Source organism: Panthera tigris, chromosome D2, assembly GCF_018350195.1.
Source record: "Panthera tigris isolate Pti1 chromosome D2, P.tigris_Pti1_mat1.1, whole genome shotgun sequence".
NCBI lineage: Eukaryota > Metazoa > Chordata > Mammalia > Carnivora > Felidae > Panthera > Panthera tigris.
In genome coordinates, this window is record NC_056670.1 from 44,477,002 (window position 1) to 44,504,115 (window position 27,114).

The window sequence follows — 27,114 nt, forward strand, 5'->3', positions numbered from 1 at the left end:
CATATGAGAAATTGGCTCACCGTGACTTGATGATGCAGCCAGTTGATCCTTTGCCAAACTGGGTTATTGCACAAATTCCACTTGGAGGATTAGTTGGCTCCTCTGAAGGCCTGATGGTCCTGCCCCAGGGGCTGGACTTGATCTTCTGTCTCAGGACAGGTGCCTGTGTTCAAGGGCTGCTCTGCTGGGGTGCAGGGTGAGCCAGGCCTCTTCTAAGATGGGATGGTTCCCACCTGAGTCATCTTCAACTCATCCAGGCAGTAATGTTCCCTGCGGGAGTCACTGGAGCCCAGCCCCTCACATCTGGATCCATCCCTGGTTAGGAGGGTCTTGGGCTGTCTTGGGTTTCTTTGCCTGGAAAGAAGACCACCCTCAGTGATCCACAGGCGGGGCTGAGAGAACAGGAAGCTGGTCACAGCAGGAGCTGGAAGGCCAAAGGGAATGGCCCTGGGCCAGAGCACCAAGGTCAGGGGTCCCCCCGTCTGGTCCCAGGCAGCTTGGCGAGGCCCCTCGCTTTCCCCTTGCTGGGCATTTGGGATCTTTGTCTGGACCCGGTCTTGCCCGGAGATCTGGGGCCACAATATGTTGTCACTGGAGCCAGGGTGCTCCTCCCAGGGCAGTGCATTACAGAGGAGCAGGGGCTCACGGGCAGGGAGGGTGATGTGGTAAGGGCAACAGTAGCCAACAGTGGAAGAAAAGCATATCCAGAGGCTGTACTGGGCGGGGCTCTGGACTAGCCCTGGGACCGGAGTCCTGCGGAGGGACTGAGTCTTAGCAAGGACCTACTGAGGAGCTAGTGAGCTCCAGAGGAGAGGGAGAACAGTATCCCAGGATGGGAACTGGTGTGGAGGGGTCTGTGGGGTCTGGAATCTGTCCCAGAAACACTGGATGACACCACCATCCTGTCAGGGGAACAAGCACGGCGAGGGACCCTGTGGGCTGGGGGACACACCCCACCTCAGAGGAAACAGGGAAGGAGCTTTGCTGGGTCCAGGGAGATCCCTGTGGGTCTCTAAGCCCAACTCCCCCCAACTGTGTCCCCAAAGTCCCCCACCCTTGGCAGCACTGCCCTGAGCAGAAGACTCTGGAATTCGCCTGTGCTGAGGGGAGAACAGTCTTCTGGACCTGCTTAAGCTCCAGAGCCCCTCACTTCACAGCCTCTTCTGAGTCCACAGGGGCACACACAGCCATCTGTAATAGTTGCAAGAGTAGTATTATTGTGTTCTTTCTCTCAAAGATGGTTTAATACCCGACCACTCCTGCCAGTGGAGAATGGTGTGTGTGGCCCTGTGACCCAGAGTTTCTGCTGCCACAGCACCCACTGCCTGCCCCCCCGCCCCCCCGCCATGGGGGCCGGCCACAGCTTGGGGCTTCCTAATACCAATCAGGAATGTGGGAGGGCCTCAGCCCCGTAGGACCCAGGCGGTGAGGGCCCGGAGTCGGGTAAACACTAATTAGGGTTCACCACACCCTCCTGGGCATCTGTACAGGCTGAGAGAACAGGCATGGGGGCAGGCAGCCTCAGACTCCTGCCCCTGGCCTGGATGGCATGAACAAGGACTTGGGAGGACTTCTTTCATGACTCCTTGCCGCTGGGGTCATAGTCCCCGGCCCTCTGCCCCCGCTACTGGTCGGTCAGGGCTCACTCCTGAACAGCCCCTCTCTAGCATAATCAGTGACAAGAAGGAGGGAGCGGAAATTTACCAAGAACTTGCACACATGATCCCTCTATCAGTGACATGGCCAGGAAGGTGTGGCTGTCCCCATTTTATAGATGAGGAAACTGAGGCTCAAGTTTGGGCTGGTGAGTAAGGGAAGCGGCATGTGACATGTGGCTTGAGGCATCACTCTTCAACCTGAGTAACTAGGGAGGCAGCCTGGCCCCTTAAGCATGTGATGCATCAGGGGCCTGTAGAGTGGCTTTCTGGGAATTCTGGCCAGGGCCAGATGTACCTCCCCTACTGGTGCCGGGGTCCTCCATCTATTCCTGTAGGACCTCCTGGGGGACACTGCTGGCCTCACAGGACCTCTCCGAGAAGCCAGGCCCTGAGGTGCAGGGGTGCTGGGCTCTCTCCTGTGCTGCCTGCCCCTGAATGGGGCTGCGCAGGGGTTCAGGTGCTCCTGTGAGCGAGAAGCAGCTGACTGCAAGCCAGGATGACTGGGTTTCCGGTTAATGCTATGTCCTCCTCAGCTGTAGGCAAGGTACCACCATGAAGCCCCCTTCCCCCGCCCCTCAAATTTCCAATGAAAGCTGCAGAGACACTGCAGAGCTGAAGTCCTTGGGAATGGGGAGGTCAGTGGTGCCCATTCCACTTGTGCCCCTGGCCTGAGGGACCGTCCAGGTCCCCAGGCCCACAGACCCCCAAGCCCCTGACTAGGGCACCCTGAGGATCCTGGATAGCAGGCTGCAAGTCCTAGGCCTTGTCTGGATACACAGCAGTGCCGAGACTATGGGGAGCTTGAAGCCCAGGGGACTGGAAGGGCTGCTGTCCCCAAGTGCCTGTCATCTCCCAGGGCAGTCAGGCCTCCTTTCCAGTCTCAGCCCTGCTCCTGTCCCTGCCCCTCAGAGGGTCCCCAAGTACTGGGTGTCAGGGTCTCATACTGCCAGAGGGGCAGGGCTGCAGTCATGGCACTGGGGCAGCCCCACCCAGCCTCGTCTTCCTGCCGCCGCCTGCGCTGACTCACCACCTGATCTCCTACCTGGCTGGGGCGGGGGCTCCTGCCCCAGAGCCCAGGCAGGCATCAGAGGCATCTATAAAAGCACGCTGATCCAGACCGCAGCATCCTGCTTGGTTTGCCACCTGTCACCGAACAATGCTGGGAGGTCTGGGGAAACTTGCTGCTGAGGGCCTGGCCCACCGCACTGAGAAGGCCACTGAGGAAGCTGGTAAGGACCCAGAGGCTCCTTTCCACCTGGCCCTTCTCCCTAGGCTGGGGGGGGGGGGGTGGTGGTGGGGACAGACTCGATGGGGCCTGTTGGAAGCTGATCCCAGCAGATTGGGGGCAGGCCTTGGCCCCTTGAGGAACCCATCAATCCCACAAGGACAGAAAGGAAGTGAGGGGTGTGGAAGCTGAAGAGGGCAGCTTGGGTGGAGTCATGAGGGGTCTATTGCCCCCAAACAGGCCTCCCTCAGTCGGACCCATTTCTGGGGTCTGTGAGGCAGGAGGGACACAGCTCAGAGGAGGCCCCTGGGAGCAAAAAGGGAGCCCAGGTGCTGGGTGAGCCTCCAGTGGCTAGAATCCTCCCCTCTGGAAACCCGGGAGTCCTTCCATATCAAAGCAGCCTGTTTTGAATGTCCTATACAGAAACAAGAAAATGGGTTTTTATTTTTAGCATCACTTGAATGCCTCAAAGATTTCTTTACTAAGAAACCACCAAGTCTGATTCTGTTCAAAGTCAGCCCCCTGGGTTTATACAAAGGACGTTTTCAATTTCTTCAAAGTCCCCAGAAACCCTTTTCTTAAATAAAGATTTTATTTTATATATTTTAAATGTTTATTTATTTTGAGAGAAAGAGAGAGTGCAGGGGAGGGGCAGAGAGAGAGGGAGACAGAGAATCCCAAGCAGGCTCTGCACTGTCAGCCCAGAACCCAACATGGAGCTCGAACTCGTGAACCTGTGACGAAATCAAGAGTCAGATGCTTAAACGACTGAGCCTGCCCAGTCACCCCTGAAGACTTTATTTTTAAGTAACCTCTACACCCAGCATGGGGCTCGAACTCATGACTCCAGGATCAAGAGTCACATGCTCTTCTGACTGAGCCAGCCAGGTGCCCCAAAACCCTTTTGGTGTGTATGCAGCAGCAACTCTGTGCGGGAGGCTAGTCCTGCCATTTTGTGACAAACAACTGGTGTCCGCGTTGACTGTTCGGGTTCTGCATGGCCGCAAACATGTCTGTATTTCGTATGTTAGCTCTGCAGCTGGGGTTGACCTCTCTCTTGCATATCTCGCTGGCCCCGAGTTCGGCATCATCCCCATTCCACAGATAAGGGAACCAAGTGTGCAGAGTGGAGGTAAAATCAGAAGCAGTTCTTCTGACTCCAAAATCTTCCAGTTCTAGCAACTGCCGCACGAACTTTAGACAGCTCCGAGGTGGTGGGAGAGTTCCTCCTGTTGGAGGAATTGCTCTGGGGGCTCGGGTTTGGCTGGAGGAGACTTCGGGATCTGGCATCCCCAGTGGAGCTGTGGTGGGACAGCAGCTCACCTGAGAGGTGCGGTGACCTGGGAGACAAGCTCCGCCTTGGCCTCAGGGGCCCCGTTGGCACGAGGGCCTGCTCATCTGCATTCCAGGCCTTGCCAGGCCAAGGGGCACGGAGGGCCCTGTGCTCTCGTCTGACTGCCTAGGTTTGTCTTCTGGCAGCCAGGCCCGCTGGAGTCTCTGAATTAAGGCAGCTGAGGGTCCTGCTCGTGAGGCTGCCTGGTCTCACTGGGAGGTGGGGCAGAGGTGGGGCAGGGGCGGCGTCCAGGACATCCAGACGTCCTGGGCTCTGCCTTGAGGAGAAGCTGGCTTGCACTGCGCTCACTCTGGGCTTCTCATCTTTTTAGTTCATGCCGTTGAGGAGGTGGTGAAGGAGGTGGTGGAACACGCCAAGGAGGCCGGAGAGAAAGGTATCATTGAGGCTGGGGCCAGGAGAGGAGGGAAGGAGGGAAGCTAGATGCTGGGAGCAACCCGTTCTTTGCCTAACCCGGTCAAACCCTGACCTTGATGTTGCATCCTTTCAGTTGGTATGCAATTATCTACGCTCATCTGCGGCCACAGACTGTACTTTGCTAATAAGCAAGATCCATCCAGACAGTCCTTTCCGTGGGATGTTAAGGAGACGGGGTCACAAAAGACTATGTGGCAGCACGCTCTGACAAAACATTTCAGACAGGAGATTGTCTGTGTATTTACATGTATATTTGCATAAATGTTTATGTGTGTGTGCTGTAGTGTAACTAAAAGTGCCTCATTCCTTACAACATGATAGGTTCCAGATAGATCCAGGGCTCACGTATTAGGTACATGAAATCGTTAAACTGTTAGAAGAGAAGGTGGTGGATTGGGGATAATATGGGAGAGGAGAGGATCTTTTTAACTGTGACGGAAAACCCGACAGCCACATAGGAAATATTAGATAGACCTGGCAATATAAAACTTGCAACTTTTCCATAATAAAAAAAAATGCGATAAGCCAAGCCAGGAGAAAGACCACAAAGGGAGGAAAAACATTTGTAAATAGAAACGATGGACCAATATAAAAACGACAGAAGACACAAGCAGGCAGTTGACAGAGAAAAGAGGTCTGAGTAGGCAGCGCGCCCTTGGGAGGAGCAGGCGCCGCCTCACTCAGAATTGGAGAAACGCGAGTTGTGGAGGGAACCAAAATCACGTTTGAATGCGTTCCTCCGGGAGCCCCGCTGCCCTCTGTCCCATCGGGGCAGAATCCAGCAAGGCCAGGCCACTGTCCAGTAAGACCGCCACATCCCTGCAGGCCACTCCAGCTGACGCGGGCCCTGCTAGCTGGAAATGTTTACTTTGCTCACCGGACGTTATTCCTCTTTGTTCCTGACAGCCATTGGCGAAGCCTTAAAGAAGGCCCATGAGGCAGGGGACAAAGCGGTGAAGGAAGTCACTGAGACGGTGACCAACACAGTCACAAGCGCTGTCACCCATGCAGCGGAAGGCCTGGGCAAGCTGGGACAGTGAGCACACCTGCCTCCAGCGGACTCTTCCTGAATCTCAATAAAAAGCTGTGAAATGTGTACACTGAGCCCTGGGTTTATTCCTGTTTGGACGGCAACGCTGCCTGTGTCCCGAGTGTCTGCAGGGGCAGGGGGCCGGCATGTGCACCTTCTGGGGGGCAGTAGGTCCCCATGATTGATCAGCTGTGCTGCTCTCACACTGAGATTTCTCACATCAGCAAGGAGCTCTTGAAGAATTGTTAGGGTCTGTGCTACATTTCTTCAGGGATCATTTCCCCAGACACTATATATAGCTTTCAGACACCTCAGCGCGTGTCCTCACCTTCAGGACATCCCAAGGGAGGAATAGAATTCAGCTCACACGTGCTTTGGGTTTTCCCAAAGAAATCCTTAGAGGATTCAGGGAAGACAATAGACTAACCTGATTGCGAGTTTAGCCGGGCAGGTTCAGACATTTTGAGATGCTTCACGTTCTGAAAGAGACTATGGAGATGTGTTTCTGCCGGACAGTCACAGAATCAGGTCAAGTAGTAACTGAGTCCTCCGCTTATTGGCTGCTGAAGCCACTGTTTGGATCTTTCCCCGGAGACCGGTCGGGCCTGAATAGTGGCAGCGACCAAGAATGCTGACCTGGGCTTCTTCCTGCCATGAGTGGTCAGCACCCTAAAGGTTAAACGTGTGTGTAAGCAGCATTTAGCTTCACATTTGGGATTTAAGAAAGGAAATGATTTGTAAAGAAAAGGCATTGCTGATTTGTCTTGCCAGAAGTTACTCGTTCTTAGCAGAAATGAGGAGAAAAGGTGTTTTAAGGAGGATATCACTGGCTCGCCACATTTCTGGCTTTCTTTTGAGAATTGGCTTTACAAGTCTCTGAACAGCCCAGGAATATCCAATGTCCTGCCACTGTTCAGTTAGATCTGGATTCTATATCTTGGTTTGGTTCCTGAAGACTTTTTAATTCCCCCAGTCTAAGCCCAAGCTCAAATCAATGGAAGCACTGTGGGTGGCAGTGTCAGCTGGGACAGTCTTCGGACAGCAGTTCCTCTTACCAGACCTTAGTCTTCAGGTGTGCACAGGTGCATACCAATGCCTAGAGGGTGTACACACAGCTTCTTTGCAGCCTGTATGTAATAGTAAGAGCTGGAAACACCCTAACATGCCAGTCGGAAATCACTTAGATGGCTGGGACATCTGGGTGGCTCCGCTGGTTAAACATCTGACTTCGGCTCAGGCCATGATCTCTCGGTCTGTGAATTCGAGACCCTGTGCTATCAGCTCAGAGCCTGGAGCCTGCTTCGGATTCTGTGTCTGCCTCTCTCTCTGCCCCTCCCCCACTCGTACGCTGTCCTCTGTCTCTCTCTCTCTCTCTCTCAAAAATAAACATTAAAAAAAATTTTAAAAATCACTTGGATGGCAAGTTTTGCTCTGCTTATTAGGTGCAATGCATAATATAGAGTTGACACCTCTTACTTCTAGTGGACTGTAATGCCTTAGCTTGAAAATGGTACCTGGGCCTGGATGGCCACCAATAGGGCCTGATTAACAATTATTGCATGTATATATGAAATGGAATACCCTATAACTGTCAAGAATGAGGAAAATGTGCATGTACCATATAGGAACATGTCCAAATAAGTTATAAGTTGTAAAATACATATGTAGAAAGAGTTTGTTTTTGTAAAGCAAACACATACTTGTGTAAGAATGGGGGGAAAAAACTGGTAGTTTATATATAGCAAACATATTAACAGTGCTCATCTCTGTGTCCTTGGGAATATGAGGAATCTGCATTTTCTGCATTACATAGTTCCGTGATGCTTGAATTTAAGAGAAAAACCAACACAGATAGACTTTTAAATGTTGTCGAGGAGGCCTCGTACTAGCTTATTCAAGATCGTTTGCAGGTTAAGTGCTACTCAAAGTTTACTGGTTTGCAAACCTTGTTATTCCCACGTGGTGACAAGATAAGTATAAAACAGAGCATTCAGAAACTTTCCTAACAATTTGACATTGCCTGGACCTCCAGGAGTGTGATCAGCAGACAATTCTTGTTGAACAGGGTAGAGACCGGCTCTGGTTGTTGAACTTGCAAGGCAAGTTGTATGTGAACTAGTCACATGAAGTAGGACAACATACAATGATGAATTAGATTAATAAACAAACAAATTTGTCCTTCACTACAGAGTTGGAGAAGCGCTCCCTATGTTCCCTTAACTTCACCTTGCAGTGTGCTGTTCTGGAATAAGTCCTTCCATCCTTCACTTTCTCTTTACTGTGTGTGTTGTGCAATGAGGGTATGACATCAGCCTCAGACAAACTCTAAGTGTGCTATAAAAAGCAACAGTGGGGGCGCCTGGGTGGCTCAGTCGGTTGGGCGTCTGACTTCAGCTCAGGTCACGATCTCACGGTCCGTGAGTTTGAGCCCCACGTCGGGCTCTGGGCTGATGGCTCGGAGCCTGGAGCCTGCTTCTGATTCTGTGTCTCCCTCTCTCTCTGCCCCTCCCCCGTTCATGCTCTGTCTCTCTGTCTCAAAAATAAACGTTAAAAAAAAAAAATTAAAAAAAAAAAGCAACAGTGACATCTGAGAAACTGGTGGAGCAGGGACCTCCAAAAATTCCCTCCTCCATAAAAATGATGAGAAAACTGGCAAAAATATAGTCAGAATCTTTTTCAGAATTCTTTTATTTTTTAAAAATTTACACCCATATTAGTTTGCATATAGGGCAACAATGATTTCAGAAGTAGATTCCTTAGTGCCTCTTACCCATTTAGCCCATCCCCCCCTCCAGTAACCTCTGTTCTCCATATTTATGAGTCTCTTCTGTTTTGTCCCCTTCTGTTTTTATTTTTGTTTCCCTTCCCTTATGTTCATCTGTTTTGTCTATTAAAGTCCTCATATAAGTGAAGTCATATGATTTTTGTCTGTCTCTAATTTCACTTAGCATAATACCCTCCAGTTCCATCCACGTAGTTGCAAATGGCAAGATTTCATTCTTTTTGATTGCCGAGTAATACTCCATTGTACATATACATCACATCTTCTTTATGAATTCATCCATCGATGGACATTTGGGCTCTTTCCATACTTTGGCTATTGTTGATAGTGCTGCTATAAACATGGGGGTGCATGTGCCCGTTCAAAACAGCACACCTGTATCCTGTGGATAAATACCTAGTAGTGCAATTGCTGGATCATAGGGTAGTTCTATTTTTAATTTTTTTTTTTTTCTTTATTTTTTTTTTCTTTTTTTTATTTTTTTTTTACGTTTTTTATTTATTTTTGGGACAGAGAGAGACAGAGCATGAACGGGGGAGGGGCAGAGAGAGAGGGAGACACAGAATCGGAAACAGGCTCCAGGCTCCGAGCTATCAGCCCAGAGCCTGATGCGGGGCTCGAACTCACGGACCGCGAGATCGTGACCTGGCTGAAGTCGGACGCTTAACCGACTGCGCCACCCAGGCGCCCCTTCTATTTTTAATTTTTTGAGGAACCTCCATACTATTTTCCAGAGTGGCTGCACCAGCTTGCATTCCCATCGACTTTTTCAGAATTCTTAACCAAAGGCTTACAGCCATCCAGGGATCATTTATGTAGAACAAATTCAATAAACAAAATCTTGTTAAGAACGGCAAGCTTTGTGATGTTTTTAGCTTACCCTATTCTGTGCCGCCCATGCCCCGCCCCCACCTTTTCCAGCTCCATGGTAGCCTTGAAAACCAACAGCCTGGCAGTTACTGGAAAGCACTGAACAGAGTTGGAGTTCCTTCAAAGCCTCATTCCCAGGGAACTGTGATTATTTCACTTGACTGGTGGTTCCTAGGAAGACCCAACTGCAAGGCTGCCTCTATTTGTCCAGAGTAGGAGCTCACTTAATGTAAGCTGCTTTTTCCCTCGGGCTTTGTCATAAAACAGAGTCAATTTTGTAAGTTGGTGGGTGCTAAAGGTGGTAGATAACAGTTTGGGAAAATAGGCTAAGCAAAAAGCTTAAAAGGAAAACCTGGTGAAAGAGATATCCATAGGGACTTTGAAAATTCCAGCACGTTCCTGGGAATCTAGAAGTCCATGCACATGTGTAGGGCTGTGCGCGTGCTCAGTAAAGACCGGAAAAGGCTCAAAGCTCTTACCTCTAAACAATCTTGAGGCTCTGTGCAAGCAGGTAGTGAAACCAAGGCAGAGATTTATAAACCGCCGAACTGAGTGTTGGAGGTGAGGCCCAACCTGCACGAGTTCCCCGGCAAAGGAGGCAGACCTGTTGGTTCTAGGTAAAGAATCTGATCATTAGCTGACCACTAAGCTGAGTAGAAACTTCAAGGGCAAAAAACAAAAACAAAAACAGACTATAGAATTAATTCAGAAAAGTTTACTACACAAACGGTCAACAACAAAAAGCAACAAGCAATCTAGGGGGAAGGGCGTGGAATCCAACTTCAGAGTGGCCACAGTGTATTATTTAATACGTCTAGTTTTCTGGAAAAAAAAAAAAAAAGATTCACAAGGAAGGACATTATGACCCATTTAAAGGGGGGAAAAATGGAAACTGTGCCTGAGTAAGCCCAAATATTGGACTTACCAAAGACTTTATTTTTTAAAGTTTATTTATTTATATAATTTTTAAAACAAGTTGATTTACTTATTTTGAGAGAGTGAGACCTGAGGAGGGGCAGAGAGACAGGGAGAGAGAGAGAATCCCATGTAGGCTCTGTGCAGCCATCACAGAGCCCAGTGTGGGGTTTGAACCCACAAACCGTGCTATCATGACCTGAGCCGAAATCAAGAGTCAGATGCTTAACCAACCGAGCCACCCAGGCGCCCCATTACCAAAGACTTTAAATCAATTATTCTAAACATGTTCAAAGAGCTAAAGGAAACCACATTTACAGAATTAAAGTGTAAGATCAACACCAGATAGAGAATACAAACAAAGGGATAGAAATTATCGAAAATAACAGAATAGAGATTCTAGAGTTGAAAGCACAACTGAAAGAAAACATTCATTCGAGGGCCCAATATCAGATGTGAGCAGACATATGATAGATTCCGCGAACTTGAAGATACCTTAAGTGAGATTATCCAACCTTAAGAACAGAAAGCAAAACAAATGAACCAAAAAAAATGAAGAGACTCAGAGACGTGGGTCACTGTCAAGAATGCTCCCTTATGCACAATGGGAGTACCAGAGGGAGAGGAAAGGCAGGAAGAGTATTTGAAGAGATAATGGTTGAAAACAAATTTGATGAAAATTTAACTAACCTAGACTTCCAAGGAGGAAGACTCAAATAGATATCACCTAGGCATATCCTAATCAAACTGTTCAAATCCAGAGACAAAGAGAGACTCTTGAAACAGAAAAAGAAGTCATCACAGAAAAGGGAGGTTCAATGAGATTAACAGGTGACTTCTCATCAAAAACCAGGGGTCAGAGGCAATAGGGTAACCTATTTGAAGTGCTGAGAGACGTCAACCAGGAGTTCTAATATCCAGCAACCACAGCCTTTTCACCTCACATTGGCACAGTCCCCTTAACCCATAGGACCACCACTCCATGCTGCTGACCCTGCTGTCATCAGGGGAGACCTGGCAGACCCAGGCCTCGACCTGTCCCCCAGCTTCAAAAGGTCCACACAGCCCCGGGTTCCTGCAACTTCCTGAGCACAGCGGTCTGTGCTCACACTTGGTACTCCAGGCTTCCCAGGGGAGGGTGTGCTTAGAGCAGGACCCACTGCCGTTCCCCCCAACAGGATACTTGCTGTGAACATGTGTCCTCAGAAACTTTGGCCAACTTGCAACTAGACTCCCTGGATGCTTCCTGAGGTTCAATGCTGAGTGGGGTTTTTTTTTTTTTTTGGTAGTCCTTCACTAATTTTTAATTTAAGTGAATTTTATATAATGCACAATTAAATGTTTTAGAGTATAGTCCAGTGGCATTTAGCACATTCACAATGTTATACAACTATCACTCTTAAGGTCTTTTTTTAAAATTTATTTACTTAAAAAAAATTTTTTTTTAATGTTTATTTTTGAGAGACAGAGAGAGAGAGCAGAGGAGGGGCAGAGAGAGAGGGAGATATAGAATCTGAAGTAGGATCCAGGCTCTGAGCTATCAGCACAGAGCCTGACGTGGGGCTCGAGATCACAGACAGTGAGATCATGACCTGAGCCGAAGTCGGATGCTTAACCGACTGAGCCACCCAGGCGCCCCTTAAGTTTATTTGAGAGAGACAGAGAGTGCCAGAGAGAGCAAGCACAAGTGGAGGAGGGGCAGAGAGGGAGAGAGAGAACCCCAAGCAGGCTCTGTGCTGTGCTGAGCCCGACGTGGGGCTCAATCCCACAACCACAAGATGGTGACCTGAGCTGAAATCAAGAGTTGAAGGTTAACCGACTCTGCCACCCAGGTGCCCCGTCACTCCTGGTTTTAAAACTTTGTTATCACCTCAGAAAAACACCCTCTACCCATTAAGTAATCACTCCTGACCATCCCCGTCCATCCCCCCAGGCCCTGGCAATCACAAATCTGCTTTCTGTATCTACGGATTTCTCTATTCTGGATCTGGCACATAACTGGACTTATATAGCATGTGACCTTCTGCATCTGGCTTCATTCATATTCCACTGCATGTAGATACCACTTTGGTTTTCACCAGCATGATGGGAGCTGTGGGTTTTTGCAAATGCCTGTGTCATGTTTAGAAGTTCCTTCTGTTCCTAGCTGGTTGTTTTCTTACGAGGTCTTGAATCCTGTCAAATGCTTTTCCCGCATCTATTGAGATGACTAGGTGTTTTTTCTTTCCCTTTATTCTTTTAATGGAGCGTAATGTGACGGTGATGGATCTTCTTATGTTGCACCACCCTTGCATTCCTGAGAAGTCCTACCTGGTCATGATGTGTAACACACCTGTAATGAACTGTTGGATTCAGTTTGTTAGTATTTTGCTGAGTATTTCTGTGTCCGCATTCATAAGGGATACTGGTGTGGTTTTCTTTTTCCTGTGATGTCTTTGTCCGGCTTTGGTATCAGAATAATGCTGGCCTCCTAGGAGGTGTTGGGAGGTGTTTCTTCATCTTCTATTTCTTTGGAAGAGTTTGAAAAGGATTTGTGTTAATTCTTCAAACATTTGTTATTCATCAGACCTGTGTAACCTTGGATTGGGCAATGGTGTCTTAGCTGTAACATCTAAAGCATAGCAACCAAAGAAAAAATAAAATGGGACTCTGTCAAAAAAACACAAAACAGCGACACCTGGGTTGCTTGGTCAGTTGAGCATCTGACTCTGGATTTCAGCTCAGGTTGTGATCCTAGGATCTTGGGATCAAGCCCCGCATCAGGCTCCATGATGAGTGTGGAGCCTGCTTGAGTTTCTCTCTCTCTGCTCCTCTCCCCAGTTTGCTCTCCGCTCTCTAAATTCCCCCCCACCACCAAAAAAAACCACAAAAACTTTTGTGTTAAAGGGTACCATCAAAAAATTGAAAAGACACACCAACAGAATAAAATATTTACAGATCATATATCTGATAAGGGTCACATATCCAGAAAATATAAAGAACTCTTACAAACCAACAACAAAAATATAATTATATAAAAATGATATAATATATATTATATAATAAATTATATTATAAAAATATAATTAGGGGCGCTTGGGTGGCTCAGTTGTTTAAGTGTCTGACTTGGCTCAGATCATGATGTCACAGTTCGTGGGTTTGAGCCCCGCATTGGGCTCTGTGCTGACATTTCAGAGCCTGGAGCCTGCTTCAGATTCTGTCTCCCTCTCTCTCCCTGCTCCTCCCCCAATCACACTCTGTCTCTAAGATAAATAAACATTAAAAAAAAAAATAACCCAATTAAAAAATGAGCAAAGGATTTAAATATAATGAAAACGAAACATTTAAAGTTGCTGAAAGTGGTTGCCTGTGGGGCGTAGAGAATGGTGAGGTGGGGTGTACAGATGGGAGGGATAAGCTGTTGTTCACGGGAAGACTTGTAGAACTGCTTGGCTCTCTATACCGGTAATTCTCACCGGGCACCCCTCAGGGGACATTTGGCAATGTGAATACATTTTTGATTGTCCCATCTGAGAGATGCTATTGGCATCTAATGGGCAGAGGCCAGGGGAGCTGCCAAGCACCCTACAAAGCACAGGGCAGCCCCCAAAACAAAGAACTACCTGGCCCCGAACGTTAATAGTGTTGAGGTTAAGAAACTGTCTAAACCACTGTGGAAGCTTTGATTAAAAAACAAAGAAGCCAATAAAAGTTATTTGTGAAAAAAAAACCAAATCAGAACGCCCATATTACAAAGAAAAAAAATTAAAGAAAATTCTTTTGCAGGGGTCTCTGTGCCAGCTTCACAGATGTAGTTTTCTTCATGTGCCATGTTTTGACTGTTTTAATGTGTAGCATGGCTAAGAAGGTCTACCAGAGATGTTTAGGGATTGATGAATTTACCTAAAGCCTGCGAGTTAAGATGCTAAGGTTTTTTGTTTTTTTTTTTTAAAGTAAATCACCAATTCTAGTAACTGAGCTGCCAGAAGCACTGCTTAAAACAACAGCAACAACAACAACAACAACAACAACAACAACAACACCCCCCAAAAGCCAAGCTTTTGTGTCTCATTTCCCTATCAGGGTAATTAAACACATTCTGGGGCAGAGGTTCGTGAGGCAGCATTCTTCAAGTGTAACACAGGCTGTCGATGGCTCTTTCAGAGGCAATTTAACTTTAGAGTATTATATGTTTTTAAAAGAATTATAAACGTAAATAAACTAGAAAATTTCAGTGAAGCTGAAAGACTAATTGACCAGAATTTCCAAACTCAAATCCCCAGAAACCAAGGCTGACACCAGCACTGTGTTGTCTTTATATAGCCAGCAAGCACAATACCGGTTTTCTCACCCGAATCTCGGTAACACATCGATGTGTATCTAATCTTTAAAAAACCACTTATAAATCAGTCCTAATGTTAGCCACAGGCCACAGCGAAGACTTACTTGTCATCCCTCTTGCACATGACCTGATTTGACTGCCCCGCCCGGTTCCAAATATGCTGGGACTTGTTTGCCTATCGCTCTGCAACCCCACATGTTAGAGCTCCACCCAGAGTACAAGTAGACAGACCAGCTGGGGAAGGGCTCACTGTGTCCACGGTGCCAGGGGGCTTGTTCATCCACTGCTCGACTCAGAACTGCAGAGATGTTCTGGGCAGAATCAGGACAAAACAGAGTCCAGCTGCAAGTTTCAGATTTGGCAGCTAAGTTACTGGCAGAGTCGGGTCTAGGATCCAGTTCTGCTGACCACGGTTAGTATTCAGTCTTAAGTTGTTACATTCTGTGGCTAAATTATTAAAAACAAAAACCCCAATAGATGAAAATGTCCTTCATTAAAAAGAGACACTAAGAATTACTTCAGTATATCAGCTATGAGCACTAAAACCTCTTCCAAGAATAGCCATTGATACTATTTAACAGAATGAAACACAAAAGAATTCACTAATAAAATCTGGGCAGCTCATAATGTAGTGGAAAGAAGTGGTACATAGGTGGTTGTTGCAAAAGTCCTTAGAAACCCAACTGTAGTTTTATTATTTACTAAAAGAGATACTATCAAATATAAAAACACAGAAGAGAAACATAAGCTTTGGAAAAGGTAGACTTTTAATAACTGCTTTTATCACCAGGTTAAGTCATGCAGTTACAAAGTAGTTAGAAATTTCTGAAAGGATATTGTCGTTTAAAAAAAAAAAAAGCTCATTCTTACATAAATAATATCTAGTACTTCATTGGGACACTACTGTTCAAAAGGCCTTGGCGAAATAACCCCCAAACAAAACACTCAACCCAAGGTTGTTTTCAGCCCACTGGTAATGAAGCTGTGTGCAGAATACAGGCCTCTAACAGAGGACACAAAGTCAGGGCGAGTCGGGGCCATTGGCACGGCTCAGAGTCGCCAGCAAGACTCCAAAGTGGGAGCCCAAGTGGTATTTTTTCTGGGACGCTCTACTTGAATTATTGTTCAATTAGACAACACAGTAGATCTTCAACAGAGAACGATTAATTAACATGATAAGGAGGTTACTGCACTCTTTGGACTATATGTCATAATTGTGGTTAGTGAATTCTGACAGTCTTAACAAAAATAGCCTCCATCATTTGCAGTTATGAAGATAACTTAATTCTCCATCGGGCCTTTTATTTTTGCTGGACAATACATGACTGATAAGCTATAAATGATACTGTTTTATGTTATAAAAATACTAGCTTTTTCATTTATTATGTTTATAGGCATTCACTGCTTGAGTCAAGGTTAGGCTTATTAAGTGATTAAAGGCAATTTTATTACAGCAGCACATACTTATTTTATTCTAAAAGAATAAAATGCATAAAGAGAAATAGCTTTTATTTTTGTTGCAATCTGTAAAATTGAGTTATTTTGCTGATGTAAAAATACCAGTAACTCACTTGAGGACCATGCCACCTTCTGAAAATGCCACACACCTGCTACTTAGATGTATCAAAGTTACAGCACGTCTCAGACTTGTCCAGAGCTGAAGTAATAAGCAACTGACTGCTCTTGGATGACAGGTGCTTTCCTAGCCACAGCTCTGGCTGTACTGGGAAGCAGCCGCGGAGCAAGGCGGTATAGCCGGATGGAAGGGACTTTTCATTTAAAGGCAAAATACCCAAATCGCTCTCTGGCTTAGGTAATTTCTATGTTCGTATTCATCAGCTTGTACATGATCCCCTAACCTTAATTTCTTTTTTCTCAAAGGGCCTGATTTGGACTGACTTGTTGAGAATGACGTCCATTATCTATTAAGTCAAGAGAGAGAGAGAGAGAGAGAGAGAGAGAGAGAGATTCCTGTGGTTACATGTAAACTTGTGAAGGGCCTGCAGATGAAGAGGGAAGAGGGCAGTGAAGAGGTCAGCCACACTCCATCTAGGTGAAGGTCACACCGGCTTCATTGTATACTTTGAAGACTTTCTCAATGGCGTTGACATAGGCAGCCGTTCTCAGGTCTAACCCCAGGTTATACTTCATAGCCGTGCGCATGATTTGCTGAAAGGCAGGAGAAAACATGGTGAAGTGTGCATGCGGGGCACACGCGGGCCCGGTGCGAGGAGCCTCGGCCACCATGGCAGCGCAGGACTCAGGCACAGAACCCGTCAGGAAGGACCTGTTCTCTGCAACCAAAGTACGCCACTGACTAGGCAGCAGTAAGGAGCTGCTCTTTAGATGTGAGCTGTCTCCGGCCTTTAGACGCCCTGTTATCTGGAGTAAGCTCCTTGTTAGACTTGGTGATAATTTTATAAAACTCAGAATGGGGTGCTGAAAATGTGCTGGAGCTTTGTGAATATGCTTAAGGCTGTGGACCGTATACTTTAAAAGGGTGAATTTACGGTATATCAGTTGTATTGACAACAAATTGTTATAACAAATTAACAACGAGCACCATCATCAATGGCTGCTTATGCTATTTCAACTTAAGGGTGGGTGGACAGAGTTTGAACTGAAGAAGAAATGAGGGAAATGCATCAAAGTGCGTTTAAGGTCTTGAAATAAGGAGCAAGGGGTCAAAAAACCTTTTGTTTATACCAAATTCTCCAGTGAGGTAGTTTCCTGCAGCGATAAGAGAGTGGTGTACTCAACTGCAATGCAGTTTGGCTGACTGTGTGATGTCTAGCTAAAGCTAACTGCCGAACACCATTCCCGCCTAACCTGGTATTACCATTTCTTTCCCAAAGCCCAGCAGACATACTGAACACCCTGAAAACACTGCCTGTCATTTAAGACTGAACAAGCATGCATTTTGCTACACACGAATGAAGAACGTGTAAACAGACTGCTGTCTTCGACCACAGCACAATCTGGCAGCTGAGGTGACACGGTTGAGCTGTGCTGCAGGTCACCAGCAGAAAGGCAAACAGCATTGCACACGTACCCTGGCAGAACGCTCCATAGTGTAAGCTAAGCCAGAGTGCACGATGTCTTTCTCGGATGCCCCCTGTTAGGGAAAAGACCAGAAGTTTAACAAAACCACACAAAGACATGCTTCAATTGTAAGAGCACAAGGGATTCTCAAGTCAGTATACCGCCAGACAGAATTGTTTTGTCTTTTGGCAAAGATACATTTAATTTCCATACAGTATCTCGATAGCTATTTAAATAGTTGTGCTTTAACCCCAGTTTAGTTTTCATTGCATTTGATGGTGAACAGATACTCCTGAAATAAGATCATGGTAAAATGAACGTACACAGAAAAGTATGCACAAGAAACAGGAGGGCAAGTAGTGAGGCCAGCACTGGTCACCCATCCGATTCGCAGATGCCCACAGCAACAAGTGTTCATCTCTTCTTCCCAGCTAACAGGGACACCGCACAGGGCACAGAAAGGAGTGTGGCCCCCTCCAACAGTAGCTCTGTGGCAGAACCCCAGCTGTGTACTCAGGAGTGCTCATCTCGTTCCAATGCCAATTATTTCTGTAAGTCAATTTGTATCAATGGATTCCTCTAAGTATCTAATTTGGTTTTTGGAATGCTTTCTAAAATTTTAGGACAGGGAGCCTGGGTAGCTCAGTTGGTCAAGCGTCTGACTTTTGATTTTTGCTCAGGTCACACATCTCATAGTTCCTGAGATTGAGCCCCACATTGGGCTCTGTGCTGACAGAGTGGGGCCTGCTTGGGATTCTCTTTCTCTGTTCCTCCTCTGCTTGTGCACAGGTGCACATGTGCACTCACTCTTTCTCTCTAAATAAATAAACAAACAAATAAATTACAATACAATTTTAGGACAGTTAACTACTGCCCCATTCCAGTATGTCCTACCTAGCTATCAAACATATATCCTGCTATGTGAGATGAAAACTTAAAAGTGGATCACCACCCAAATGTGATCAGAGATCTACTCTGATCTTCACGTAGTTGGCACTCTATGTATGCCAGAAGGTGTATTTCTATATACATTTGTATCTGTTAACAAACAGCTGGGTCAAACCTTGATCTGTCCTACTAAGGAAGAAAAAACTTGTTCTATAGGTGCAGTACTGCCTTTCTCTCCCTCATTCATTTACTCATCAAACATTTATGGAGTGGCTACTACGTGCCAGGCACTCTTCTAGGCACAGGGCACAAAGCAAAAAACAAATAATGAAAATTCTCTGCTCTCGTGGAGTTTATATTCTAGTCGGGGGAGGCAGCCTACACATGGACCGAAAACCGGAAGTCTGGGTGAGATCACAAAGATTCTGAATTCAGACAGAGCAGTGATTCAGGGCCGGGGGCCTTGCCATGTTAAGAGTGTGGAGAGGTGGTGAGGATCACAGAAGGCAATGTGAGGGAAAGGCAGGGAGAAAATCAGTGAGGATGTGGGGTTCTAGAAGCTAGGAGATTAGCTTCAGGGGGGATGATCACTCGTGACAGCAGGTGCTGACAGAAGTAAGATGAGGGCAGAAAAGCGGTCACTGGATCTAGTGATGCTGGTGCTTGCACAAGACGAGTTGTGGTGGAGTGGTAGGCACCAGGGCAGGTTTGAGCCTAGGAGAACTGGAGACGCCGTGGACGCAACTCTTAGGGTGTCTGCTGTGAGGGAAAGGGAAATGAACACAGCAAGAACAAAGTTTGGAAGAGAGCTGGGATTGAGACGCATTTTAAGACCGCATTCGGCACGCTGATAGGAGTGACTGATGATGGAGGAGGGGGAGGATGCACACTCGAGCAGTGCACCCGGGGAGCTGAGAATGGGCTTAGATGCAGGCACACGGAGTCGCTCTGTGACAGGAGACAGGGTGCAGGCGCCCGGAGTTGGGTGCCGGGAAGTTCTCTGACTGCTGTTTTCTCTGTGGGCAGATCCCAGGTCAGGTGCTGGAGTGCAGGGGACAGAGAAGAGGAGAACGTGTGATACAGCCAATCAGAAGAATGAGAAAGTGAAAGACCAGGAAAAAGTAGGATGACTGCCGGACAGCACCGGTTGTGCACTTAAGTTTCGTGGTCAGGATTACGGTGACAGGGCTGCAGGTGTGGAGGGAGCATGGTTGGGTTTCATGAGGGTCCAGGTGTCAGCAAGGGGTATGCTGAGCAAAACAAGCCGGAGTGACTGTAATGACGGAGTGTGGAATTCAGAGAACGGAGGACATCCCGGGGTGACGGGGGACAGTGAAAAGACGGTCAATAATGTGGGGCCTGGAAGGGCCAGAGCACGGCTGTGGAGGGGGAACTGGAGGGAAGGAGCTGGGGAAAAAACCCTGTTTTTTAAACTTACTACAAAACTCCTGCGACAAGTCATTCAGTAAGAGGTGAGACACAGGATTAAGGTCCGGAATTTGAAGCACTGAAAGGCCAGTGTCCTGGCAAAGGTTATTTTCAGAGAGCACAAACAGCAAGCCATCGGGCTGCCTCCCTAACTAACTGGCTGTCCTCCTCTGCACTCCTCCTCAGGTTTCGGCCTGAGCGACAGCTGCATGCCAGGCCTGGGCTGGGACACAGGCGACCACAGGGAGGAGCAAGAAGCCCATCTAGGGGTGGTGGCCATAGCAAGGGCTGCCTGGATACGTGTGGTGGAAGGATGTGTGCGATTCCGGCCCACAGCGGGATCCTCAGGGGCGGGCTACCTAAGCAGGGAGCGGGTCAGGGCACCGCAGACAAAGGGACCGCAGCTAACAGAGACATGGTCCGGGAAAGATGAAGGTTCATTTAGGGGGATGGTTAATACCCTGAGTGGCAAAAGCATCTTTTCTTCTGCAAAACAAAACCTTAACTTCCCCCGCTCCCCATGTTGTAATATAATCTTACATTACTTTCCATGACTGAATATTTCAGAAGATACATTACAACTTAGCCATTTCCCTGCCATGTATATGTAGACTATTAAACCTGATTAAAAAACCTGACTGCAAACACCGTTCCAATGACATCATCTTGCATGGAGCCATTTCTCTCCTTTAGAATTATTTCCTTAGGATAAATTTGCAGGGGGGATGTTAGGATAGTGTCAACGGGCAGGAAAACTGTAATAGCTCTTTAAATTTCTAAAGAGCTGCACCAATCTGCCTTGTCATCAAAATAAAGGTACAACTGTTTCGCTACAGACATGGTGAGTATAAGATCCATTGTTTTTGCTAGTTTAATACATTAAAGAAACCTTATTTTAATTTGTATTTCTTTAACAATGAGATTGAACACTTTCCTTTCTAGGCCTATTTCCTATGACTTTTCTCTTTTTTTAATGTTTTACTTTTATTTTTGAGAGAGAGAGAGAGAGAGAGAGAGAAGAAGAAGAAGAAGAAGAAGAAGGAGGAGGAGGAGGAGGAGGAGGGGGGGGGAGACACAGAATCCAAAGCAGGTTCCAGGCTGTCAGCACAGAGCCTGACATGGGCCTCGAACTCACAAACCGTGAGATCATGACCTGATCCGAAGTCAGACGCTTCTCCAACTGAGCCACCCAGGCGCCCCTGACTCTGCTTTTCAAGTCTATGGCATTTACTGGGGAAGTTCCCTTCATGGCGTGTGAGCACTACCACTCAGTCCCGTCAACAGCTAATTCACACACACCTGCTTTCTTTCACTCTTATTCATGCCCACATAGCAATTTCAATTCTTCATATAGTTCAATTTAATGTTTACTTTGTTTTTATTTTAAAGATTTTTTTTTTTTTAGAAGTTCATTTAATTATTTATTTTTAAGTAATCTCTACACCTAACGTGGGGCTCAGAGATCAAGAGTCCCATGTTCTTCTGACTGAGCCAGACAGGCGCCCCTAATGTTTACTTCTCTATTCTATTTCTCTGGAGCTGAAGAGATACATAGTAATTCTGCACAATTAGGTTAGAACCACCTGTTGAGTCATCTGTATTGCACAGGGATCAAGATTGGAAGAACCATTAAATATATTTATTTTAAACTAAATTTCTTACTCCACATTTGGAATGTAGTGAGAGAGGAGCGTACAAAGCACACACAGAGCCCATCATCACTGTCATGTTGCTGACCACCCATAACCCCAATCAACTGGCCTGGGTCTAAAGTAAGAGCTGGCTGGGTGTGGAAAGTGTAATCCTGTCACAGCACACTCACCGATATCCTGTCTTGGAACTCTGCTGTGGGCACAACAGGAATAGTTCCACCATGCTTTCCAAATTTTCTTTCCAAACTTTCTTGAACAGACACTATAAAAAACCAAGAGATGAAGTTAAGACATTGCTAGTAGGAAAAAAAACAAAACTGAAATACAACCAAAAGTAGTCTCAAACTATATCCACAACCCAAAAACGAATACAGAGTTTAGAAACCTTCAACACTAATGACATAAAAGGGTTAATCATTTAAAACTCTGTTAAAAGGGAATAAAGCACTTTGCCAAATTCCTACATAAATGTGAATTTAGGTCACTCCTCTGTTTCCATAACACCCATTACCACGGTTTTTCCTTGGCTCTGTTAAAAAGAAAATGCTGAGGGAAAAAGAAACGGAAATCGATGGAACACTTCACCCAGATTCTCAGAGAGGGCTGAGTAAAGCTCGGTTGGAGGTCTTGGTCTTATTCCAGCTTGATGAGACTGGACCATTAACTCTGGAGCTACTCTCGTCAAGGAAAAACCACACTCGCATCAGAAGACTCCAAAAATTCTTGACGCTAGAAAGGCCTTTACTAGGAGCAACCAGAGACTGGAATGGATGAGTCTCACTAGGAGTTCCTGGCTTAAAAGGATACTCTATATTTATTAACTTATAGATGATGTTATAGAAACATTATATCACAGGGTAAACACCTGAATATAATTTTTGGTCCTAAGACTCATGAGAGAGAAGAATATGATTTTCTGTTCTGAGATTAAATTCTCTAGGATTACAAAAAGCGAACAGTCCTTTTCAAGTGTAAGCTAATTCTAGCCTTTTAGCTGGCCCCAAAGATTGTTTTTGAACAAGGTCATCAGAACTCACTGAGCAAGTGGTAGTTAGAATCCCTTTCATATTTGAAGGTCAAACGGCCATAGCTGACGTGATTTAGATTCTTCAGCCACTCAAAGTAGGATACTGTCACTCCTCCAGCGTTCAAGTAGAGATCCTACACACAAAAAAGTGACAGGGAAGACACCAAAGAAATGAGAAGATCATGGCTTTACTGAAAGCTTTCAATGAACATCAGAGATCCATTTTAACATCAAAGCAGATTAAGCTTCAAACTTCCCAAATATATCTTAGATTGTATCAGGAATTTCACACTCAGGGGCACCTGGGTGACTCAATCGATTCAGTGTCCGACTTCGGCTCAGGTCATGATCTCACGGTTTGTGAGTTCAAGCCCTGCATCGGCTCGCTACTGTCAGCCTGTCAGTGCAGAGCCCACTTCGGATCCTCTGTCCCCCACTCTCTGCCTCTCCCCCGCTTGCACTCTCCCCCAAATAAATAAATATATTAAAAAAAAAAGGAATTTCACATTTAAATTTAACTAATGTCCTTCCTAATCCACTGAAGTTTTTTTTCCATTTTGAAAAAAATTAACTTTTTTGTTTATTAACTAACAAGCATTTGATCAACTATGGTTAGAGCTTCTTTCCCAAAGAAGTCTTTAGACAAAACTGTTTGCCCACTCATCGATGCACTGGATTGTCCACAGGGTGCCTCACCAGATCAGCGTTCCTTCTCCTACTACCTAAGGGCAGTCTGTTTCAGCTAAACTGAATTTCTTAAGTGTTTTCAGCAAAAGTCCTAAATGCATCGTAAGTCCACACTAACTTCCACTTGAAAATAACCCCATGCTTACCCAGTGAAAACCGAAACACATATTCCTCATACTAGCTTTCTGAGTAAAGCAGCAAGGGACATTTGAAATGCATAAGGTTAGAAATTACACGAAACCTCATTGTTCACGTTAGAATTTGTATTTCTAGCACAATGTACATTTATATAATTGGATTCTTTTTTTAAAGTTTATGTATTTATTTTGAGAGTGAGAGTGTGCACATGAGCGAGGCGGGGAGGGGCAGAGAGAGAGAATCCCAAGCAGGCTCAGTACTGTCAGCACAAGCCTGACACAGGGCTTGATCCCACTACTATGGGCTCATGACCCGAGCTGAAATCAAGTGGCGGATGCTTAACTAACTGAGCCACCAAGGCACCCCTATGATTAGATTCTTAAGAAGGCTAAATACATACTCAAGAAAGAGCCTGAAGTTGGAAGAAAAAGTTCAGGTCAAAGTGAAAATTGATAGGCTTTTTATACTAAGCATGCTTCTACTTTATTTACTTAAAAGCAAAATACAGATGAAGAATTCACTATAGCTTGGGAAATGAATGACGATCTTCTTCTCCCCACAATTCCTCACAGAACACAGTTAGGGTTTCAAGTACATTTAAAACCTGGCAAACACAGATAGATGACTTACTGGAATCACCATAATGTTCCTCTCCAGGAAGATCTTATCAGCCTCTGGAGTTGTCGGCCCATTGGCACCCTCAGCAATGATCTGCAAGAGAGTCAGGACATACAGAAATACCAACATCACCACAAATCCCTCCAGCAGGTGTGTATGGGCAGGGGGATGGGCAGGGGAGTGGGGGCGGGAAGAGGCAGAACTGCAGTTTGAATACAATTATTAAGAGTTATTTTGTTCTATAAAGCGTATACAATTATTTTTCACCTTTCTATTTTCCTAACTGCTTTTTGGAAGCTTGGTTTAAGAGGAAACTCATGGTGATGGATGCCTGCATAACTGCGAATATACGAAAAGCTATGAAATTTTACACTTGGGTGAACTGTATGGTATGTGAATTATATCCCAATAAAGGTGTAAAAAAAAGGAAAGCCAACTAAGAGCTTTTCTATGACCCTCAGGGCATTCTACATTGGTAAGGCTGAGCTCAGGTTCTATCATGCTCTCACCTTGGCTTTGACTCTGGGTGCATTGGACTTGGTCAGCTGCTTCTCGCTGGCAGCAGGGATCAGTATGTCACAGTCAGCCTCCAAGATGCTCCCTTCATAGGGTTTTGCCTTGGGGAAGCCCAGGATTGATCCATGTTGCTGAAATTGATTGAAAAATCAGAATTAATGGCTACATCACTGTTTAAATGTTTATGTTTAGAGCCTATGACATGAAGACTCATCTCTTAAGAGCTCTTTGGATTACATTTTAAAAAGTAAACAATGGAAATAGATTTTAATAAGACTTATTTCAACTTTACAATATTCAGGGTAGTCAGACTATTGAGATATTAGATTGACATACCAATTTGAAGTCTTCCAGTTCCTTTGGGTCAATACCATCTGGATTCCATATGCTCCCATCAGATTCACCAACACCAATACATTTAGCACCGAAACGATGTAAATATCTCATAGAGTGCAGGCCCACATTCCCAAATCCCTGTAAAGAACAATTACACATGATATAGAAACTGAAGTCTTAGTGCACATGGTAAAGTTGATTCTGACCAGTACCCCTTCTGTAAGTTTAGGAAGAATTCTCAGAATCCTTTGCCATAAGAAACAATGTACTAAATGGCTTCTCTTTAGCAATTTGTTTCAGAACGTGGAACCCATTAATTTGTGATAATGGGTCCCAAAGAACTTTAGTTTGGTGCAGCCTTGTGGCTTATAAAGAACTGGCAGTGGTCAGTCATGCCACCCCAATCCTCAGGCCCTGATGACCAGGTGTCCTATGGTTGTAACAACATAAAGTCACTCACTGGGAGGCATATGAATTCTATTCTATTTCAAAATAGGATTCAAAAACAAAAATAAAAAAGTAGCATTCAACTTAATTTAGATTCCACTCCGTAAAATATCCAAATAGCAAGCCCATTCTTCCTCAAAGTTGAAATATTCAACTTTTAATTCAAAGTTTAAAATTCAATTTAAACTTTGACCCAAAGAAGTTGGTGATAGTTTCATATGTATCTGCAAGATACTTAAATTGGTACTAGTCACACGAATTATACCAAGGTTCAAAAAATAAGGCATGTATTACTCTGAAAACATTCACTCTAGAATTTAAAAGATTCAAAAGAATGACATTTTAAAAACTGTAAATCTAAAAACACTGAAAAACTTCCTTTATGTAGATCAGTTATTCTTAAAAAAAGCAAACATTCTTACCTGAACAACAAACGTTTTGTCTCCAAACCCTGGTGTCATTCCTAAAATACTCATGTAAGAAGCTTCATTGATGAAGTTTTCAATTCCATGGAAAACTCCCCGGCCAGTAGCAGAGATCCGTCCATGGATTCCACCCTGACTGATGGGCTTACCAGTAACACAGGCATGGGCATTAATATCCTGCAAGAAAAAGTCAAGATGTCACATTTCTAACTAATATGCTCATTAAGACTATGTGTGTGCTCATGGTACACATTCACCAATAGGGAGAAAACTTACTTTTTCAGATTTCTATTCTTAGAAAATATATAATAAAATAGACTATATTGTCCAATGGGATAAACAAGGTTTTTAGGAATTTAACATCATCAAGTACAAATAATTATATCACGAAACTAGAGATAGTTCTGCTTAAAATATTATTCCCTCAAAAATATTTAAGCCCTATTAAGTTGGAGTACACATCTCACATGTGTCTTAAAATCTACTATAAAACTTGAGCTCGTCACCAAAATGGAGCCTAAGTAGGAAGAGATATTATGGTGTTCTCGGTTAGATGGGAACACTCGATACGGTTAAGATACTCTTCTGCTCAACTAATTTAGAAATTCAATAAAATGCCACTTAAAAAAAAAGAACTTTATTTTTTAAAAATGTTTATTTCTGAGAGAGAGAGAGAGAGAGAGAGAGAGAATGAGCACAAGCAGGGGAGGGGCAGAGAGACAGAGGGAGACACAGAATCTGAAGCAGGCTCCAGGCTCTGAGCTGTGAGTGCAGAGCCCGATGCGGGGCTTGAACTCACCAACTGTGAGATCATGACCTGAGTCGAAGTCGGATGCTTAACCGACTGAGCCACCCAGGCGCCCCTAAAAAAAAAGAACTTTAAAAGATAATATTCAAGTTCAAATAAAAGAGTGGATTAACAAAAGTATTCAAGAAATTAAAAAAAAAAGACAAAATAACTAAGGGGTTTGCAGGAATACCTACCAAATAAAAATACCCATTAATCCAAAGATTCTGTTTGTAGGAAGTCACATTTTTTTGTGCACTTAGTATGGTATCGTTGGGGTTAGGGAAGCAGAAAGGTATATGTGGGTGAGACGGAGCCGCTCCTGCCTACACCGTGAGGGGAGGGCCTCTGGTGGCAGCAGTGTGCTCTGGAAAGCAGGGTGGGAGAGGATCTGTCTTCACCACCCGACTTTCTGTAGTCTGTGAACTGACCATGTATTCTTGTTCAGAAACAACCATATTAGGAAAATGAAAGGGCTTGGGAGAGCGTCCTTTCCGAGGTATATCAAATATACCGTCAACTGTATCAGCCAGAACAGTGCAGGAGAGACAGAC

General features: G+C 45.3%; 2 protein-coding genes across 2 annotated transcripts in view; one reads left to right on the forward strand and one right to left on the reverse strand.

Annotated features, from left to right (window-relative positions):
* The first annotated feature begins 1,398 nt into the window (after positions 1 to 1,398).
* Positions 1,399 to 5,733, forward strand: FAM25A (family with sequence similarity 25 member A). Its single transcript, XM_042960666.1, has 3 exons — positions 1,399 to 2,887; positions 4,548 to 4,610; positions 5,558 to 5,733. The coding sequence occupies exons 1-3, from the start codon at positions 2,815 to 2,817 to the stop codon at positions 5,689 to 5,691; spliced, it is 270 nt and encodes an 89-aa protein (XP_042816600.1). The 5' UTR covers positions 1,399 to 2,814; the 3' UTR covers positions 5,692 to 5,733.
* Positions 5,734 to 15,318: 9,585 nt separating this feature from the next.
* The window catches only part of GLUD1 (glutamate dehydrogenase 1), a 38,167-nt gene continuing 26,371 nt past the window's right edge, over positions 15,319 to 27,114 (reverse strand). The window contains exons 6-13 of the mRNA XM_015542482.2: positions 25,771 to 25,950; positions 24,902 to 25,039; positions 24,559 to 24,696; positions 24,062 to 24,142; positions 22,617 to 22,740; positions 21,750 to 21,841; positions 17,622 to 17,684; positions 15,319 to 16,738 (exon numbers count right to left, since the gene is read on the reverse strand). Coding sequence (XP_015397968.2) covers positions 16,619 to 16,738; positions 17,622 to 17,684; positions 21,750 to 21,841; positions 22,617 to 22,740; positions 24,062 to 24,142; positions 24,559 to 24,696; positions 24,902 to 25,039; positions 25,771 to 25,950 — 936 coding nt within the window. The 3' untranslated portion in view covers positions 15,319 to 16,618. The remainder of the gene's footprint in view (positions 16,739 to 17,621; positions 17,685 to 21,749; positions 21,842 to 22,616; positions 22,741 to 24,061; positions 24,143 to 24,558; positions 24,697 to 24,901; positions 25,040 to 25,770; positions 25,951 to 27,114) is intronic.